The sequence below is a fragment of the Salvelinus fontinalis genome, chromosome 32, assembly GCF_029448725.1.
Source record: "Salvelinus fontinalis isolate EN_2023a chromosome 32, ASM2944872v1, whole genome shotgun sequence".
Classification (NCBI taxonomy): domain Eukaryota; kingdom Metazoa; phylum Chordata; class Actinopteri; order Salmoniformes; family Salmonidae; genus Salvelinus; species Salvelinus fontinalis.
The window spans coordinates 17,790,944-17,813,173 of record NC_074696.1 but is presented as its reverse complement, the minus strand read 5'-3'; the positions used below and the strand labels follow the sequence as shown (position 1 = coordinate 17,813,173).

Sequence of the window (22,230 nt, the reverse complement as noted above, 5' to 3'; positions counted from 1 at the left end):
AAACAAACTGTGACGCTAAAGGCTATGTGCCCTAAACAAAGTCACCCTCCCACAAAGACAGGTGGAAAAAAGGGCTACCTAAGTATGGTTCTCAATCAGAGACAACGATAGACAGCTGCCTCTGATTGAGAACCACACCCGGCCAAACACAAAGAAATAGAAAACATAGAAATAAAGAAACTAGAATGCCCACCCTAGTCACACCCTGGCCTAACCAAAATAGAGAATAAAAGCCTCTATGGCCAGGGCGTGACAGTAATGAGTAACCTGGCGAGAATGAGCACCAGAGAGGAGGAGCAGGAGTAGACGTGACAGCCTTGATGATAGCTTTGCACACTCTTGGCATTCTTTCAACCAGCTTCAACTGGAATGCTTTTCCAACAGTCTTGAATGAGTTCCGACATATGCTGATTACTTGTTGGCTGCTTTTCCTTCACTCTGCGGTCCAACTCAGAGTGACGGTACAACGCTGTGTACTACTCCCTTCACAGAACAGGGCAAACTGGCTCTAACCAGAATAGAAAGAGGAGTGGGAGGCCTCGGTGCACAACTGAGCAAGAGGACAAGAACATTAGTGTCTAGTTTGAGAAACAGACGCCTCACAAGTCCTCAACTGGCAGCTTCATTAAATAGTACATGCAAAACACCAGTCTTGCAAACACCAGTCTTAAATTTGCTTTAATTTAAAAACAAGGACATTTCTAAGTGACCCCAAACTTTTGAACAGTAGTGTGTATATATATTTATTGTATTATTTACGACAGAAAAAGTGTTACAAGTGGACATCACGTTTTATAAAATTATCAAATATTATTTCCCCCGCAATGCTATGCTCACGTGTTTTTAAAAAAACATTTTATGTTTAGCTCTAACTTCCTGGTGACCAACCAACTACACTTGCTCAGTCAGCAAACCTGAATTTCTGGAATAACAAGCGGTTTTAATGTAAAACATATTTTCCAGTACGCCTACATTTTGTTTGGTATCTAATTGATTACACAGCTTGAAGAAGCTTCCATTGAAATCGAGTGAAAACAAGAGCTGGCTACCTAAATTCCAGAACGTAAAAGTGACATCCCCAGCTAGCCAGCGCTCATCAACGTGGAGGGGGCGTGGTTGTGCCTTGTGCTGACTGACAGCTGTAGTCAGAGCTAGAAGACAGATGCAAACTAGAGAAAATGCTGAGCAGTTTCCAAGAACACGGAATGTAGTGGAATGATAAGGTAAGAATTATATTAACTTGCACACTTGGCTAATCAGGTGTAATCTATCTAGCAAGGTAATTTAGCTAGCACCAATGGTCGCCCTGGACCAGAGTTAACTATCAAGGAGGTCCGTCAGCTGGCTAGCAGATAGCTTTCTCTTTTGCTACAGGACGTTTTGCTAAACGTGGCTAACGTTAGTTGATGTTTAAGTCTCTTCTTCTCGAAAATTACTGACTGGGCATCCAGCTCCAAGTGAGTAATACGCTAGCGAACGTTAGGTGTATAACAAGCTATCTAACATTGAGTTTCTTTGATTTAGATAACTAATCTCTCAGATCTGATAGCTAGTTAATTTAGCTACTTTGTTAACGTAGGAACTTCTGTCTTGACTGCTGAACTAGGCTAACCTAACCCATATCCATGTAAATCACTTTTACTAATGTTATTTTGTAAAACCCTCAAACCCTTTGTAACAACATGATTGATTTAGCAAGTGTGCTTTCTATTCCCTGATTTCACATGGATACTGGTGTTCATATTAATGCTTTTAAACCCTTCCCAGTCCCAGTTTTGAGCGAGTTATTATAGCTCACTGTAAACCTCGTCTAATCTGAATTGAAGCGGATCTAGATTCTCTGCAGTTTTAACATTCTCAGCATATTTGCATTACGGTGATAAGTGATTCTGTATTGCCTATAATTGGTGCCTGTAGTCTGTTGGAACAAAAGGTAGTCATGCTGATTGCTGAAGATGGATCTTCTGCTCACTCCCTGCACTCAGACCACAACCTAAACATCTGGGAAAACTATAACTAAACTTATTAACCTGCCAACATACAAGAAGACATCAGTTATCATTTTACAGTTTGGGTCAACAGCATGCAAAATGCATCACCTCTATTAAAGAGAAAGTAGGCTGAAGCTGAACTACAAGCTTTCCCTGTAGGATATAGTCTATTTGCGTCAGTGGGATGGAGGTCTGTGAAATACATTTTATATTACACTTAACCTCCTGATACAGTTTGCTACGGCCAGCCGTCGGTCTTACTATAGTGTTTAGGTCTAGTGTAATCACTGAGGAGTCGTTTGTGTCATTGAGGGATGTTTACACTGAGTAAATGCTCACATAAGCCAACACTCTTAGTTGAAGCTGGCCAGCTGTTCCTCTCTGGTGTACCAGTGACACTCCGGGGGGGAGGAGTGTCACTGTCCTAGGTACACATCTAGGATCTGCATCCCCTCCCCCAATTCTAACCATTAGGGGGGTAAATGCAAAACTGACCCAAGATCAACGTTGGGGGGGCAACTTTAACCTAGACCATTCAGTGACACTGATAACATCATGGTGAAATACAGAATGTCCTAGTACCTATTTTGTCAGAGGTTTTTCAGTGCTGAAGGTTGATTGATTGATTTTATTTGCTGGTTGATAAAACACACACAGTATATACATTTTAAAAACGTGACAGGGATATCACAAACAAGTCAGACTTATTTCCATTGTGGAAATAAGTTAACAGCGAGTAAACTCTCACATATTGGCCCTCATGTTTCAGGTTGTCTAGCTGTTCATCTGCAGTGTACCAATCCAATCACTGTACCATTCAGTGACACAGATACAATCACAAAGTAGTGTGTAGGAATGTACTGACACCTATTTTCTAACTTGCAGTTACTGTTGTCAGTGCAACTTGTTTGACTGGTCTCTGAGATGGGTGTCACAGCAAAAGCGCAGCCCTGTTCCGTGCTTGTACTTTAACATCCTTGTAGATTACTCTAGCTCTCTGTCAATGTCAGAGGGATGTTTCTTCTCCTTAGCTGTTGCAGATGAAGACATTGGCTACATTCCAATGTCCATACTAGCATAACTTTAATAATGCATGCCAAATCCATTCCTAGTGGTGTGCTAGTAGAGAAGAAGAGGCTGATGATAATTATGTTGGAACATTATTCTAGGGCTAGGCTAGCCCAACTGGTTCTAGCCCAACTGGTTTGTGCATAGCAGCAGAATTCATTCCACCACACAAATGAATACAGGATTATGGCTGGATGAAAGTCCTTTTCCAGATGGCTTTAGTCTACACTAAACTCTATAGTCTCTATAGCCTACTGTACACTAAACTCTATAGCCTACTGTACACTACTCTATAGCCTACTGTACACGACTCTATAGTCTCTAGTTTACTGTTCACAACTCTATAGTCAATGGCCTACTGTACACAACTCTATAGGCTACTGTAAACTTTACTATAGTCTCTATAGCCTACTGTACACAACTGTATAGCCTACTGTACACTTTACTATAGTCTCAATAGCCTACTGTAGACTTTACTATAGTCTCTATAGCCTACTGTAGACTTTACTATAGTCTCTATAGCCTACTGTACACAACTGTATAACCTACTGTACACTTTACTATAGCCTACTGTACACTTTACTATCGTCTCTATAGCCTACTGTACACTTTACTATAGTCTCAATAGCCTACTGTACACTTTACTATAGTCTCTATAGCCTACTGTACACAACTGTATAGCCTACTGTACACTTTACTATAGTCTCTATAGCCTACTGTACACAACTGTATAACCTACTGTACACTTTACCATAGTCTACTGTACACTTTACTATCGTCTCTATAGCCTACTGTACACCTTACTACAGTCTCTATAGCCTACTGTACACTTTACTATAGCCTACTGTACACCTTACTATAGTCTCTATAGTCTACTGTACACTTTACTATAGTCTACTGTACACTTTACTATAGTCTCTATAGCCTACTGTACACAACTCTATAGCCTACTGTACACAACTCTATAGTGTCTATAGCCTACTGTACACCTTACTATAGTCTCTATAGCCTACTGTACACTTTACTATAGTCTACTGTACACTTTACTATAGTCTCTATAGCCTACTGTACACAACTCTATAGCCTAATGTACACAACTCTATAGTGTCTATAGCCTATTGTACACTTTACTATCGTCTCTACAGTCTACTGTACACTTTACTATCGTCTCTATAGCCTACTGTACACTACTCTATAGTTTCTATAGCCTACTGTACACTTTACTATCGTCTCTACAGCCTACTGTACACTACTCTATAGTGTCTATAGCCTACTGTACACTTTACTATCGTCTCTACAGCCTACTGTACACTACTCTATAGTCTCTATAGCCTACTGTACACTACTCTATAGTGTCTATAGCCTACTGTACACTACTCTATAGTGTCTATAGTCTACTGTACACTTTACTATCGTCTCTATAGCCTACTGTACACTACTCTATAGTCTCTATAGCCTACTGTACACTCAACTCTATAGTCCCTATAGCCTACTGTACACTCAACTCTATAGTCCCTATAGCCTACTGTACACTCAACTCTATAGTCCCTATAGCCTACTGTACACTCAACTCTATAGTCTCTATAGCCTACTGTACACTACTCTATAGTCCCTATAGCCTACTGTACACTCAACTCTATAGTCTCTATAGCCTACTGTACACTACTCTATAGTCCCTATAGCCTACTGTACACTACTCTATAGTCCCTATAGCCTACTGTACACTCAACTCTATAGTCCCTATAGCCTACTGTACACTACTCTATAGTCTCTATAGCCTACTGTACACTCAACTCTATAGTCCCTATAGCCTACTGTACACTACTCTATAGTCTCTATAGCCTACTGTACACTCAACTCTATAGTCCCTATAGCCTACTGTACACTACTCTATAGTCTCTATAGCCTACTGTACACTCAACTCTATAGTCCCTATACTCTTAACAGCAGCAAACCATCCATCTGCGCTGTGATCAGTCAGACCTTCATAAGATTAAACACAGCTAGGGCTGTCCGGACTCCCTTTTTAAAATCCCCTCTGACAGAAGATGCTAGATGGTGGTATCTATATTAGTGTTAGTGTAGCAACGGGGCTGTGTAGACAACCAGCGATGGCGGACTCAAAGCCTCCTGGAACTGGTGGCTTAGTCCTACTTGTTTTCGATTCTGCAGAACTCCCACAGTCTTACTCCAAAGAGGAGGCAGAGATTCTCCCTAAGCCTTCTGTTAGGCTGCTGGTCCAAAGCCCTTGGTGGGGCTGGGGAGGGAGGGATATCAGATTCATTGGGAGGAAGTTGTGATGGACTGCTAATATACAGGAGGTTTTGTTTAGTGGCGTTCTCTATTTTGTAACCCCAGGCCTCGGAGTCCCTTGGCCAGTGACCAGAGCTTTGAGTGTGAAAGAGGCATGGGCCTGGTAACGCCTCGAAAAACTGAAATGGAGACTCATGGTTAGTGACTCAACAATGCTACAGCGCACATCAAGCAAATACTCTCCTCAGTTTGTGAAAGACCTGAATCTGACAAAGTTTTAAGGGTGTCTTGGCTTAGGCCTATCATATAAAAATATATTTAGGGGGTAACATCGTTGCCATCCTATCAGAATTTCCCTGTCAAGATCAAATATTTAATATTTTCCAGAGTTAAATGTACAACGTTATAGTAAAGCAGTCTTGATAATGGAAAAAATCTCAATGGTAGAGTAGGAAGCTGGAGTGTGTGTGTGTATGTGTGTGTGTGTGTGTGTGTGTGTGTGTGCGTGAATGGAACACATCACATGTAGGCTATTTTCGGAGTGGAAAGGCACAGAGTGGATAAAAGCGTGTCGAAGTTACTGTCTAAAGCCTCAGTCTGTCACTGCTGCTGTACTGAGTATCCCTGCTGAAATATTAATGCTATGATTACACTCAATGACTGTGATGCTGGAGACGGGTTTAGCAGTATCTGCCCTCTTTGATTTGCCTCTGGTCTGCCTGTCTTTTGAGTTGAGCTATCTGACTGTATCTAAGCCTACATGTTGTCACTACTAAAAGAACATTAGAATAACATTAGGCTTAGACTGTTGCCTAACCCTATCACCAAAGAGAACCTTGGCTATATAGTACGCTTTGAAAAAATGGTTCCTAAAGGGTTCTCTGGCTGTCCCCATGGGAGAACCCTTTGAAGAACCTTTTTGGGTTCCATGAAGAACCCTCTGTGGAAAGGGTTCTGCAAAGGGTTCTCACACCGGGAGAGCCAAAGAACCCTTTTGGAACCATTTGTTTCAAAACTTTCTAGGGTGTACAATATGTGTTGCCTCCTGTATAAAATGTTGGATTTGTTTAAAGATGCAATGTACAGAAATCGCTCCGCAATTTCCTGGTTGCTAAAAGTCAAATTGTTTGCCTCATTTCAGTTTGTGACAAAACAGTGTAGAGAATCATTGTACCAACTAAACCACTGAAAATACAATATTTTTTTGTTATGGAAAATATATTTCACAGCTGTTTGAAGCTGGTGTACAAAACTAAAATGAAAAAAACAACTGAAGAACGGGAAGCATAGCAATAGAACAGATCTACCTCTTCTTAGACTTGCTTTCAATGAGAATTACAGATACAACTCGCATTTCTATGTGAATTTGGTCAGGTCGCCCAAAAAGTTACATGTTGAAGCATCAACACCACAGCGTAGCAGCCTATAATTCCACCAGTGATCTATCTTTGCTATTTCTATTTAATTTCAGCTCCCATTTAGCCCTGAATTTGTCATTCTTGATATTGGATGATGATGATTGTCCTCAGTTTAGTCAATTTGTGCGGCATCATTAGCAGTGTTTTCTCATTTAGCAGTAAACAGACGTCTCTGTCGAGCATTAGCGCTGCCGCGGAGTGGAATGAAATTAGCATCAAATCATTAGCCTTTAAGCGTTTTGTGTTTAATCAAATCTTGTTGTCATGTGGAATGCTCTGAGTGAGAATTTTAATTAATCAACATATTTTTAATCAACAGATAGGCCTGTCCCCAACCTCCACTGTCATAATGATTTCTATCACAGTTATGCATAACTTGTTATAATCAGTTTTTTTCAGCTGTTGTAATAGAAATATTTAAGATGATCATTTAGAGTAATCAACACAGTGTTGGACTTTCTGTAATACAGCATTTCCAGTGTTCTATTTGTAACACTCAAGGTGCAGGTTGATGGTCGCCAGATTTGTTCTGGATTATTTTCATATCTGGTTGACGCCAGACTGGGGGTACATGGACCGAGGACACACTGATTATTCACTGTCCTATTGATGACATTCTATGAACGCTGATTCTGTAGCAGCTGACAAAATCACTGCCTTTTAGTTTTGTCTTCCTACAAGCCTCTCAGGCTAGTGTTTACACAGCATTTGGTGTGGTCTTAATAGGATGTAAAGGTCCAGTCTCCAAGAGGCCAGTTAGACATTTCTCTGCTTCTGTGCTGGAGGTGTCTCCCTGTTGCAACTTGTAATAAACCGGATGGATTTTTAAAATGAACTACGACTGCTCTCCTTTTTGTTCACCTGGTAGTTCCTATTACAGCCTGTTTTAAGTGGTGTATGTCTAATGGTTCACTGTCATGGTTCAAGGCTGTCATGGATCCACTTAGAACTCAGCTCAAGGTGTCTAATAGTTTCATCGTAGGCCAAACTTCAAACTGGACCTCAACCTTTTCTCAGCCCTCCTTGCTGTTTGTTGTGTTTTCCACAGAGCTGTGTGGCCTGGGCACTCTTGAGTGGCAGCTGGTGAGACTCCACGTGACTGGTTGCTGGGGGCGATGAGGGTGCGTTGGTCCCGGAAGCTGGGCTTCCTAGCAAAGACCCTCTTCCTGCTGTGGGTGCTATGGCTGGGCTACATGCTCCTAGCCCGCTCCACCACCTCCTCCACAGGGGCCGATGGAGGGGAGGACGGAGGGGGCCACAACCTGCTGGTCAGGCACTTCTCCCTCGTGGAGGAGCAGGGAGGTGAGCAGCTGGCCAGGCCCGTGTACGTGAAGGCGCCAGCGGACGCCAACGCGCACGGGGAGTGGGGCAAGGCCACCAGCCTGAACCTCAGCCCGGAGGAGAGGAAGCAGGAAGAGGACAGCGTGGAGAGATACGCTATTAATATCTTTGTCAGTGATAAGATCTCCCTGCACCGACACATCCAGGACAGCAGGATGAAAGAGTGAGTAGCCAAATGATCTTCATCTCCACACAGGGCATAGAGAGCCCCGCCCCTCCCGGCAGTACAATCAGGTAGCCTAGCGGTTAAGAGAGTTGGGCCAGTAACCGAACGGGCGCTAGTTTCAGTCCCGAGCCGATTAGGTGACAAATCTGATGTCCTTGATCAAGGCAATTAACCCTAATTCCTCCTGTAACTTTTGATAAGAGTGTCTACTAAAATGTAATTCGTCTTAACTACTGGTCCAGATCAGTAACCATCTGTTATTGTACTGATTGCAGAAACATACTGTTGGCATACAGTCAGCTTCCAATAAACACTGAATCTGTCTGGGCTCACTGTCAGCTTCCAATAAACACTGAATCTGTCTGGGCTCACAGTCAGCTTCCAATAAACACTGAATCTGTCTGGGCTCACTGTCAGCTTCCAATAAACACTGAATCTGTCTGGGCTCACAGTCAGCTTCCAATAAACACTGAATCTGTCTGGGCTCACTGTCAGCTTCCAATAAACACTGAATCTGTCTGGGCTCACTGTCAGCTTTCAATAAACACTGAATCTGTCTGGGCTCACTGTCAGCTTTCAATAAACACTGAATCTGCCTGGGCTCACTGTCAGCTTCCAATAAACACTGAATCTGTCTGGGCTCACTGTCAGCTTCCAATAAACACTGAATCTGTCTGGGCTCACTGTCAGCTTCCAATAAACACTGAATCTGTCTGGGCTCACTGTCAGCTTCCAATAAACACTGAATCTGTCTGGGCTTGCGGTCAGCTTGGAGTGAGGCCAAGATCTTTTTTTAAGGCATTCGAGCTGTCTGTGTCCTTTACTTTACAGAGAGTAGCCTACTTCCCTGACTGGCTTTTCTTTTATTTTCTTTCTTTCGTCTCTACATGAGAACTGCTCAGGCATGTGGGACATCGGTGTGATTTCTTTCCCTTCACATTTCTGCCTCTTGCTGTTTCCACAGCTCCTGACAGGAATGACACCAAATGCACCTCCTGCACTGACCAAAGCAACTCTCAAACAACTCCAATGAGCCACTGATTGTGTGGTCAGTCTTGCAGTCAGTTTATAACCTGATTTTCCTAACAACAACTCTCATTTGAGTACAGATGCAGAGCTAAGAAGTTTGACTACCGTCGTCTGCCGACCACGTCAGTGATCATAGCATTCTACAACGAGGCCTGGTCAACCCTGCTCAGGACCATCCACAGTGTTCTGGAGAGCACACCCGCTGTCCTCCTGAGGGAGATCATCCTCATAGATGACTTTAGTGACCGAGGTGAGACAGGGCATGAAACTGGCTTTACCTGATTTTAAGAATTTTGGGGGGAAGAAAAGGGAAGGCATAAGGGGGTAGTGCGTGAGAGGGCGAGGGTAGTGCGTGAGAGGGAGAGAGAACAGGGTAGTGTGTGAGCGAGGGAAGGGGAGGGAGAAAGAGTGAAGCCTTGACCATCTATCTCTGTGTGAAACCCAGTCTATCTGAAGTCTCAGCTGGAGCACTACATCAGTAACTGGGAGCGTGTCCGCCTCATCCGCACCAACAAGAGGGAGGGGCTGGTCAGGGCGAGGCTCATCGGCGCCACCTACGCCACGGGTGACGTACTGACCTTCCTGGACTGTCATTGCGAGTGTGTCCCCGGCTGGATCGAGCCGCTGCTGGAGAGGTGTGTGTGTGTGTGTGTGTTACATAGCCACCATATTGACAATGTGATTACAGTTACATGTGTGTTAGTTTTATGTGTATCTTCTCCTCTCTCCAGGATTGGTGAGAATGAGAGCACCATCGTGTGTCCGGTGATCGACACCATCGACTGGAACTCGTTTGAGTTCTACATGCAGACAGATGAGCCCATGATCGGAGGCTTTGACTGGAGGCTGACCTTCCAGTGGCACGCTATCCCTGAGGTCGAACGCAAGAAACGCAAGTCCCGCATCGAACCTATCAGGTCGGTACTGTCTGGTCATCAGTTTGTTTACAATATTAGATCTCTGTATGTGTCCAAAATGGCAAGCTTTTCCCTATATAGTGCACTACTTTTGACCAGGACCCTAATGCTCTGACTAAAAGTTATAATCCCAACTCAAATACTCTCCGGCCTTGTTTGAAATGTTTTGAAATGCATCTTTCCTTCTCTCCTCCAATCCTTGAGTTAATCAGTCATCTAGTTTGATTGGTGATGCAACTAGACCAAAACATTGCTTATACTTTAGCTGCCCTCTTGGCCAGGTGACAGGTCATTTTAAAAGTCTTCAAGTCTCTCTGTGACTGTTGATGGGGCTCAACTCCATGTTCCACTATGCTCTCTCTCTCTCAGGTCTCCTACCATGGCTGGTGGGCTGTTTGCAGTGAGCAAGGCGTATTTTGAGCACCTGGGCACATATGACATGGGCATGGATGTGTGGGGAGGAGAGAACCTAGAACTGTCCTTTAGGGTGAGTACTGGACACTGTCACTGACACTATGGCATCAGCATCTCAGTGCCTGCACACTGTCACTGACACTATGGCATCAGCATCTCAGTGCCTGCACACTGTCACTGACACTATGGCATCAGCATCTCAGTGGCTGGACACTGTCACTGACACTATGGCATCAGCATCTCAGTGGCTGGACACAGTCTATTTAATATGGCATCAACATCTCAGTGCCTGGACACAGTCTATTTAATATGGCATCAACATCTCAGTGCCTGGACACAGTCTATTTAATATGGCATCAACATCTCAGTGCCTGGACACAGTCTATTTAATATGGCATCAACATCTCAGTGCCTGGACACAGTCTATTTAATATGGCATCAACTTCTCAGTGCCTGGACACCGTCTATTTAATATGGCATCAACATCTCAGTGCCTGGACACAGTCTATTTAATATGGCATCAGCATCTCAGTGGCTGGACACAGTCTATTTAATATGGCATCAACTTCTCAGTGCCTGGACACAGTCTATTTAATATGGCATCAACTTCTCAGTGCCTGTGGCGTTTGCTGTTCATCTAAACTCAGAAAAAAAAGAAATGGCCCTTTTTCAGGACCCTGTCTTTCTAAGATAATTCGTTAAAATCCAAATAACTTCACAGATCTTCATTGTAAAGGGGTTAAACACTGTTTCCCATGCTTGTTCAATGAACCATTAACAATTAATCAACATGCACCTGTGGCACGGTCGTTAAGACACTAACAGCTTACAGACGGTAGGCAATTAAGGTCACAGTTATGAAAACGTAGGACATTAAAGAGGCCTTTCTACTGACTCTGAAAATCACCAAAAGAAAGATTCCCAGGTCCCTGCTCATCTGCGTGTGGACTGCAGATCTGGACATCTGGACTACAGATGTGGCCAGGGCAATAAATTGCAATGTTCATACTGTGAGACGCTTAAGACAGCGCTACAGGGAGACAGGACGGACAGCTGATCGTCCTCACAGTGGCAGGCCACGTTTAACACCTGCACAGAATCGGTACATCTGAACATCACACCTGCGGGACAGGTACAGGATGGCAACAACAACTGCCCGAGTTACACCAGGAATGCACAATCCCTCCATCAGTGCTCAGACTGCCTGCAATAGGCTGAGAGAGGCTGGACATCACCGGCAACAACGTCGCCTATGGGCACAAACCGAACGTAGCTGGACCAGACAGGACTGGCAAAAAGTGCTCTTCACTCACGAGTCGTGGTTTTGTCTCAGCAGGGGGGGATGGTCGGATTCGCGTTTATCGTCAAAGGAATAAGCGTTACACCGAGGCCTGTACTCTGGAGCAGGATCGATTTGGAGGTGTTCTGGGGCGTTGTGTCACAGCATCATCAGACTGAGCTTGTTGTCATTGCATGCAATCTTAACGCTGTGTGTTACAGGGAAGACATCCTCCTCCCTCATGTGGTACCCTTCCTGCAGGCTCATCCTGACATGACCCTCCAGCATGACAATGCCACCAGCCATACTGCTCGTTCTGTGCGTGATTTCCTGCAAGTCAGGAATGTCAGTGTTCTGCCATGGCCAGCGAAGAGCCCGGATCTCAATCCCATTGCGCACGTCTGGGACCTGTTGGATCGGAGGGTGAGGGCTAGGGCCATTCCCCCCCAGAAATGTCTGGGAAATTGCAGGTGCCCTGGTGGAAGAGTGGGGTAACATCTCACAGCAAGAAGTGGCAAAACTGGTTCAGTCCATGAGGAGGAGATGCACTGCAGTACTTAATGCAGCTGGTGGCCACACCAGATACTGATTGTTACTTTTGATTTTCACCCACCCCCCCTTTGTTCAGGGACACATTTTCATTTATGTTAGTCACATGTCTGTGGAACTTGTTCAGTTTATGTTTCAGTTGTTGAATATTGTTATGTTCATACAAATATTTGCACATGTTAAGTTTGACAGTGAGGTAGTTTATTACCTCTCAGGTCCTTGGTTAAAGATCGAATGGACACTTACTTGCGTTCTGATCTATGCTCGCAAAAAGGTTTACTAAAAGTCTATCGGCCTCCCGAATGGCGCAGCTGTCTTAAGGCACTGCGTCGCAATGCTGAGGTGCCACTACAGCCTGAGGTTCGATCCCAGGCGCACAATTGGCCCAGTGCCGTCCGTGTAGGGGAGGGTTTGGCCGGAGAGCGTTCCTTGCCTTATCGCGCATCTAGTGACTCCTTGTGGCAGGTGCGGGCGAACCGGGTGCCTGCAAACTGACTGGTTGTCAGTCTAACGGTTTCCTCCGACACATTGATACGGCTGACTTCTGGGTTAGTGAGCAGTGTGTTAAGAAGCAGCGCGGCTTGGCGGGTCATGTTTCGGAGGACGCAAGTCTCGACCTTTGCATCTCCCGTTGGAGTTGCAGGAATGAGACAAGGTCATAACTACCAATTGGGGAGAAGAAACTATAAGATGGTGCATAAAAAGGTTTAAACGTTTTATTTGAGGAAAATGCATATAGGCTGATATTCTTTGTGTGTGTGTTAAACTAAAGGTGGATGGGGGTATCACCTTAAGTGATGTTTTATGTAAGTAGAAATAAAATGCCTCTGCGAATCCCCATTCATAATTGATGTTTGAACAGTTTTTTGGGACTACAAAGAAATAAATATTGCACAGGAATTAAATGTTTTGATGAGAATGAATAGGGTTCTACGAGGTATAGCTAAGTATCCATTACACTGAGAGAATCTGTCTGGTAATTGGGGCATAACTCAAGGACGTCGCTAAATGTAGTTAGCAAATAGCGAGGTAGCCTAGCTATGTGTCATTTCCCCCAAGCTGTTTTCTTGGCCGTAGTGGAAAACAAGCAATTTATAAGATGCAAGTTCATACTATAAATAAAATGTTCTGCGGGAAATAGATACAATTAAAAATGTTCCCCAACAAAGAGTTTTTTGACTCTGTCATTTGTATAATAGCCGAGAGAGAACAGAGAAGAAGAGTGGTAGTGTTGCTGATTATTCATAGACAATGTCCATCGTGGTTTCTGCCTGCATTATCACACCACTTACATCCCAATTTGGATCCTTTTCCAGAGTCTGGAGAACATTTGAGGCACTAATTTGACTTGTGTGGAAAGGAAAACTTCTCCACAAATCTTATGGGAAAGTTTGAGTCCCATGCATCTTGTCTGGATTTTTGCCAGAACGATTAGGTGGAGGGATACTCTACAATGATATATCATGTCATTTTCTATGTTTTAATCATCGGTTCTCCTGCTCCACAGGTGTGGCAGTGTGGAGGTTCTCTGGAGATCCACCCCTGCTCCCACGTGGGACACGTTTTCCCTAAGAAAGCACCCTATGCCAGGCCTAAGTTCCTCCAGAACACGGTCCGTGCTGCAGAGGTGTGGATGGACACCTATAAACAGCACTTCTACAACAGAAACCCACCGGCCAGAAGGGTAAAGTACTGTAGTACACTTTACAATAAAATGCTATCTTAACTTATTGTAAAGTGATTAACTAACTTATTGTAATGTAATAAAGCAATAAACAAACTTGATGTATTGTAATAAAGCGACAAAGTAAGTTATTGTAAAGTGCATAATTCCAGCAGGTGTTAAGTAGGCATGCTCTAGTTAAAGCTGTGATGGTTAGGCTATACCAAGGAAGGAACACCTTAGACTTGGCTATATATTGTAATGGATTAACTTGGTTGGAGGTGTTGCTTCACCTTTCTAGGTGTCAGCAGTGTTGATGAGGTGCTGTCTGGGTGTGAGAGGAATCATCTGTGTGTGTCACACTTTTTTTTTTTTTTTGTGTTGGCTGACATCAAGGTTTCATGTTTCTTGGTTTCACCACTCTGAAATGAATTACATTATTAATGCCAGGGATCTTTGATCAAACAAAACATTACCTTACCAAAGGGAGATGGAGACCAGGTGCCAGTGGGAACTGGCAGGTTTGAATTCACTTGGGCGTCATTTACATATAGGCCTTTATCAAGGTGGTTTGTTTGAAGAGAAATGTGGTCACAGTGGTTTTGGTTTAAACCACTTAAGTAGTTTTTGTCCAATCAAACTGAAGAACCAATCGGAAGCAAATGGGCCAAAACAGGGAGGGAGTACGACCTACCTGAATCTGTCCAATAACAAATGCATACACCCCTGGTTGATCAGGGACCACATAATGCAACTTTAGCGTCACACAATCTGACGTGTGTTTGAATTCCCTCCCTTTGGTTTGTTCAAGGTGGGGAGTTCCACTGCTCCCATTAGTACAACAGGTATCACTCGCCACCTTGGCAAACGTTTCCTCCTTAAACAATCTCTCACACCTATCATATGTTAAATCCTTTTCTTAAGAACACAACAGCAATTCCCCAACCAGGATTCAAACATATTCAAGATAACGACCCAGGATGTAGCTACATACTTTTGTCTATGTAGTGTCTGTGGACACGCCTTCAAATGAGTGGATTAGGCTATTTCAGCCACACCCGTTGCTGACAGGTGTGTAACATTGAGCACACAGCCATGCAATCTCCATAGACAAACATTGGCAGTAGAATGGCCCATACTGAAGAGCACAGTGACATTCAACATGACACTGTGACTGGATGCCACCTTTCCAACAAGTCAGTGCTAGAGCTATACCGGTCAACTGAAAGTGCTGTAATTGTGAAGTGGAAACATCTAGGAGCAACAACGGCTCAGCTCCGAAGTGGTAGGCCACACAAGCTCACAGAATGGACCGCCAATCGCGTAAAAATCATCTCTCCTTAGTTGCAACACTCACTACCGAGTTCCAAACTGCCTCTGGAAGCAACGTCAGCACAATAACTGTTCGTCGGGAACTTCATGAAATGTGTTTCCATGGCTGAGCAGCCGCACACAAGCAATGCCAAGCGTTGGCTGGAGTGGTGTAAAGCTTGCTGCCATTGGACTCTGGAGCAGTAGAAACTCGTTCTCCTGGAGTGAAGAATCACGCTTCACCATCTGGCAGTCTGACGGACAAATCTGGGTTTGGCGGATGTCAGGAGAACGCTACCTGCCTGAATTGTTAAGTTTGGTGGAGGAGGAATAATGGTCTGGGGCTGTTTTTCATGCGTCAGGCTAGGCCACTTAATTCCAGTTAAGGGGAATATTAACGCTACAGCATATTCTAAGCGATTCTGTGCTTGCAACTTTGTGGCAACAGTTTGGGGAAGGGCCTTTCCTGTTTCAGCATGAAAATGCCCCCGTGCACAAAGCGAGATCCACAAAGAAACAGTTTGTCAAGATCGGTGTGGAAGAGCTTGACTGGCCTGCACAGAGCTCTGACCTCAACCCCATCGAACACTGTTGGGATGAATTGGAATTTCCACTTCGAGCCAGGCCTTATCGCCCAAAATCAGTGCCCGACCTTACTAATGCTCTTGTGGCTGAATGGAAGCAAGTCCCCACTGCAAAGGCTGTTATTGCAGCAAAAGGGGGACCAGATGTTCGACGAGCAGGTGTCCACATACGTTTGGCCATGTAGTGTATTTGTACAGTCATGACATGGTGTGTCATATCAAACCACTCCTAGGATTGTCAACTTTGACCTGACTATTTGACCTATTATTATAACTTTGACCTATTATTATGCTGTAGCTTTAGAGTTGTGTGTGGAAATTGGCGCTAGCTAAATAAGTGTGTTATTTTTCCACAGGAAACATATGGGGACATCTCAGAGAGGGTGGTCCTTCGAGAGAGACTGAAGTGTAACAGCTTTGACTGGTACCTGAACAACATCTACCCTGACCTGCATGTACCAGAGGACCGGGAGGGCTGGCACGGGGCGGTGAGTCTCTGTTTGTCTGTCTGTCACTGTCTGTTTCTGTCAGTTTGTCTCTGTCTCCATGTCATAATCAAGTACATTTTCCCCCTCGTATGTAATAAATACAATTGAAAATCTTGAGTACCACTTGAAAAAATGTAAAGACAGGCAGCAAAATTTTACAGAAACCCAGCCTAATCCCCCAAAGAGAAAGCAATGCAGAGACATGGATGGCAGATCTCATGATGCTAATCCAGATCATTCTCCTCATCACAGTTGCGTAGCACTGGGATCCATTCAGAGTGCCTGGACTACAACTCTCCGGAACACAGTCCCACGGGGGCGCACGTCTCCCTCTTCGGTTGCCATGGGCAGGGCGGCAACCAGGTGATTTTTAAAATTTCACGTCTGTTTATTTTGTCTCTCAACCCTCCCTGACTCACGTCTGTCTCCCTGATGGACAGACGGAGTGGTTTTTCTGAATATCAACGATATCCGGTGACCATGGCAGAATATCCACCTCATCTAGATTCAAAGCGAGATACGAAGACATCTTAAACTTTGTTTTAGTATTACCAGACATTGTCCTAAATAATATTTTAATCCTAAATCTACAGATATCTTAAACACTCAACTAAGTTGTATAACTTTTCTAGCCAAGTTAGTTTATAGAAAGTTAATAGCCAAGAAGACTTGCTGGGCTGTATGGATGTATATTTAATGTCCAGTCATTAACAGGGGGTAGTGGAGGCCTCAGGCATTCAGGCATCTCCACCAGCTATATCTCTCTGATTACTCATTGATGCATTGCATCAGGTGTACACCGCTTCTAAAAGCAACATGTGTGTGACTGAAAATCTGTTTCCACAACCTGCTCTGAAACAAACGGGAACCTCTACCTTCTCTTTTGAGGTCCCCCCTAGTTCCATTTAAAAGATACAGACCCCCAGCCACAGACAGTGGCCTAGACTGGATAAATACGTTTTTTCAAGACAGGAGGGAGAACTCTTTCTTTTAATAGAAATCACACTTGCCCCGTCTGAAAGATACATAGGATGTGAGGAGAATGAAGCAAATGATCGTACCATTGAAGATTGATTTACCCTCGGTCTCTTTAATGGGCACCCAAGATGCTTTGTCTGATTGTCTCTCTGAGGCTTGGGTTTGGAAATGACACCCGTGGAGAATCAGCCTAGTTTATGTCCCAAATTGCACTCTATTGTGTAAATAGTGCACTACTTTTGACCAGAGCCCTATGGGTTGTGGTCAAAAGTAGTGCACTATATAGGGAATAGGGTGCCATTTGGGACGCATACAAACTCAGTGTTTATATCTGGGTGATTGAAATGGTTGGTAGCCTTCTTATTAGCATGATGAACCCCACTGACACACTAAAATCTGGCTCAATGGAGATCCATCCAGCAGCCATTTCTCAGAGGGAGAGAGGGGAGAAAAGGAGAGGGGGGAGAGAGGTGCACACAAATGTTTGGTCAACAGACATTAATTTGACCTAAATCCAGTCCTAAATCTCTCAAAGGGAAGAGATTATTATGGTGAAATCTCTTATAGCTGTGGAACGCTAATGTTCAGAGCTGCTGATTTGATAAGCAGAAGCACAGCGAGGACACATTGATCCATTCCCCAGGATGACAGTGATTTACTATAATTCAGAAAGCATGCATGTAAATGCCTCTCTCTCCTTCCCCCCAGTACTTTGAGTATACGACCCATAAGGAGATCCGCTATAACTCTGCAACGGAGCTGTGTGCCGAGGTCCCCGAGGGACAGATTTACATTGGGATGACACACTGCCCCCAGGACAGAACCCCTACACCCCCAACCATCATCTGGGAGTTCAGAGAGGTGAGTGATGCAGACGCAAGCATAAAGATTCATGTAAACAGAGAAATGCTCGTACACACACTCAATCACTCACAGAAAAACAAAGCATTTATAGTATTGAGTATGGACAACTGGGCTGATCGAATTTGAAAAGACATTACAGTTTTTTGGGTTTCATTTCTACAGTTGTAAAGCGACTTTGGGTCCTTGAAAACCGCTATATAAGTCCCATGTATTATTAGTGGTCTTCATACTACATTTAGTTTTCAGTTTGCTATAATGCCTTATACCTGGATCATTGGTGGCGCGCGCATATGGCTAGGAGAAGCTAAGCTTCCCCTAAAGTAAATTGAATAGCCAAAATTATATACTGTAATTAGCCTACTCCAGTCTATACAGACATAAATACAATCATTCAAAATAGGCTACTGCAACAGAAAGCATGGTTTGGCCATAGAAGATCATGAGCTTAAAAAATGAATAATAACCTGTGGATTGTTTTAAATGGCATTGCCCGCAGTCAGAAAGGCCTGTACGCGGGGCATATAGCAAATAGATCATTGTTTAGTTGCGACCCAGTGACAAGTAGAGGCCCAGTCAAGCATAGTTTACAATTGGCTCATTCATCCCCCTCCTCTCCCCTGTAACTACTCCCCAGGTCGTTGCTGCAAATGAGAACGTGTTCTCAGTCAACTTACCTGGTAAAATAACGGTTAAATAAATAAATAAAATATCGCAATATTCAAAAATACAATTGCGAGAAAACATAGTTTGGAAAGCAAGTGGCTATTGCTGTAAAGAGAAAACAATAGAAAATACTCTAATCTGTCTTTTCGTTCTCAACTTAATTGATTGAACGTCATAGCCTTTCTCATCGTCACTAGTGGAGAGCATCGGCCATATTACCGGTGAGTGATATATGGTATGAATATTGTTCACTCTTTATCATTGGGTCAGTGCCACATTTGTTTTTGGACGATCATGTCATATTGTATTTGTTTCCCCTTTTTTGTAGTTGTATTATATGGATCAGACAACTGTGTTTTGATTGATCTGTTTGTCAGGATCAGCAGAGTTTTTATCGTATTCAAAAAGATTCTGCTGATGTCTTCAGTCATATAAAGTGTCATAATTATAAAAGGCCGTCTTTTTTTGCGAACAATGATTGAGTTCTATTATTAGCCTAAATTATGACTCTCCAATGTAATCATCATGTTAGGAATAGTAGGATATCTTGCATAAGTCTGCAAATACGATGATGCATGGAATGGTTTATTATAAAGGTGCATTTTTATTGTGAAAATTAGCTTGAAACTCACACAGCCTATGACCTGATGTCTCTTACCACTTCAGGACGGGACGATCTACCACCCTCACTCAGACATGTGTCTCACCACCTACCGCACAGCCGAGGGACGCACGGACGTTCAGATGAAAATGTGCACGCCCGGGGACAAGCAACAGCGCTGGAAGTTTGAGAATGGGAGGGACTAACCTCACCCTAAGTGACCTTTAGAGAGAGAGACTCTCTCTGCACACTACTGAAGACTTGACAAATGTCCTAATTTGAAGTGCCTTTGCAAACCAAATGCGGTCCACACCTGAGGTGACAATATTTCTGTCTGTTGAAATTCCTCGTTTACAGTTGACCTCTCACTGTGAGGGCTGAAAAACAATAAGAAAGCTTGAACATGTGGTGTCAGTTCTTAAAGACTGATTTGAAAGAGGAACAATGTCTTCATGAGAATTCTGTTTTTTTTTATTCAGTGGGATAAGCATAGATGCTAACAAATACTCTTGCGTTGCACAATGTTTTTTAAATAATATTTTAGTGTTTTTATTGGTGTTTTTTTTACAGGTTAACCACAAGTCATCTAAGGGTGGTTTCTGGGGTTTGAAATGAAATGAAATATGATTCATTTAAGGGTCTAAAGGATTAGTCTTTCCTAGGTGTTGTTAATCTGGGGTTTGTTACTCAAAGTTAACACTTTGAGATAGCTAAATAAGTCAAAAAGCTTGGTATCATATGAGACTTACTATACAAGCCCCATCTTGTGTGAGTGAATGAAGTGGACTCTGTCACACTAGTAGGCTACATGTGTTCTACTCATCAGCTTCTGACTCTGTTTGAAGACTGTGTTCAAGGTAGGATCAGATCGAGCTGTTGAAACACTGTTAAGCGTGCGCTAAGTACAATGTCGCCATTGCCTGAGGGTGGTGGGACATTTGACATGGTGGTTTGGTAGTCTTCACTGTGCTGTGCAAAAAACATTCTTTACACAGGCTGATTTACTGTGTCTACAATGTGCCTAAAAAACTAAAATCTACTGTGCCTAACATAAGCATAAACATGTTAATTTCACTTTCATAGTAGCATTATTCTCATATGGGTGTTTGCCTGCAGCAATGTTGTCTGCTCTCTTCCATAGCCTCACCATTTCAGCTAGCACATGTCATGGCATTGCTTACTGTAGCTTTCATCAATTGTTGATCTCTCAAGGGCTTGATTCTCTTAAAAGCCCAGTGCAGTCAAACTTATTTTTTTCCTGTGTTTTGTATCATATTGTACAACTGCTGATGAGACGAACACTGTAAAAGCTAGAAAATTTGATCAGTGTTGGTTCCTGATAGTTGCTGATTGAAAATAAAATCTACACATGACTTTCTAAACAGCAGGTCTTGCATGGATGGAGTTTTGACTGCCTGGTGACATCACCAGGTGGTAAATTAGTTAATAGATCAAAAACAAAGAGTTTCAACCCTCTCGGCCAATAACAGCTAGTTTTCCCTTCCCCAGACTTACATCAATGCAGCGGTTGTATCAGTACTTGAAACTTCAACAGCACCAGCACTCTGCTCACTCTACTCAACCTAAACTTTTCCTAAAATAACTTTTCTGGTTCACTTGATTGGGATTCTACGACCAATGGAGATTAATAATCGTGTGTGTTGCCATTGAAGTGCTTATTATTGAAATCAGCTGTACTGCCGAAGACTGCTCTTCCTAATGCAGAGTCTTTTTGTGGTGCTTTGCACTAGGGCCTTTTTTAAATCAAATATTTGTACTGAATGGTTGATCTTTCAAAGATTTTATATGATTCTATGAATTCTCTTTTTTTTATTTCCTTTGTAAATGATACTTTTTGGTATAAAGGGACCTGAATGGGATGGGGCTTATTTGAACTACTGTACTGATTAATAAGCATAAGAGACGGTGGTGATTGTTTGTACCAGTGAAGCATGAAAGGGTTTAAATAAAGTTGGAGTTTGAGGACTGCTGTAGATCAATCAATGTCTTTTTTAACTCACTGACCAATGACCATTAAAACCAAGAATCCAAAGGTGTTGATTTTGTGTTTCTTCTTGCTTAGCACTGACACAAGACTCCATTGAAGATTGATTGGCAAGTAATAAATATTTACTTCAGTTTTTTTCAGTTAGGTATTCCCAAATATGCTGATTTAGCACCATCTGGTGGCCATGGAAGGAACCAACCTGAATGTCAAATGGGGAAATTGACGCTGTTTGTGGTTCAATAAATATTGGTAGGTGTTATTTTTTACCTTACCGTAAGTAATAAAACAATCAGGATTTTAAACATTCTTGAGTTCATTACATGACATGGGTACACCAACGGCTCCAGTGTTCACTAATCCAGTCAATTACTCCATTACTTTTTGTGAAATTGGCTGCATTTACACAGGCCGCCCAATTCTGATATTTTTTTCACTAATTAGTCTTGATCAATCAGTTCTGAAAAAAAAAAACAGTGGAAAAAATATCAGAATTAGGCTGCCTGTGTAATCTAGGCTCAGTGAAGTGTAAACCTAAAATAATTTTGCTTCCCATAAATTATGTAAATTACACTTGTAAAATGCTGTAGCATGTGCATTACTCTGGACAGCATCCTGGGGTATTGCATCATAAGCACCTTGGAAATG

The 22,230-nt window shown here is 43.0% G+C and overlaps 1 protein-coding gene across 2 annotated transcripts; it reads left to right on the top strand.

Annotated features, from left to right (window-relative positions):
• The first annotated feature begins 874 nt into the window (after positions 1-874).
• LOC129830817 (polypeptide N-acetylgalactosaminyltransferase 4-like) lies at positions 875-21,630 on the top strand. 2 transcript variants are annotated; one of them, XM_055893568.1, is made up of 11 exons: positions 875-1,223; positions 7,779-8,234; positions 9,347-9,516; positions 9,712-9,901; positions 9,998-10,183; positions 10,553-10,670; positions 13,933-14,109; positions 16,340-16,471; positions 16,724-16,834; positions 18,158-18,310; positions 19,643-21,630. In XM_055893568.1, exons 2-11 carry the CDS (start codon positions 7,846-7,848, stop codon positions 19,781-19,783), a joined length of 1,767 nt encoding a protein of 588 aa, XP_055749543.1. In that variant the 5' UTR covers positions 875-1,223; positions 7,779-7,845; the 3' UTR covers positions 19,784-21,630. The 2 variants fall into 2 exon arrangements, with proteins under 2 accessions (XP_055749543.1, XP_055749544.1); XM_055893569.1 differs by lacking the exon at positions 875-1,223 and adding an exon at positions 1,358-1,457.
• The last annotated feature ends 600 nt before the right edge of the window (positions 21,631-22,230 follow it).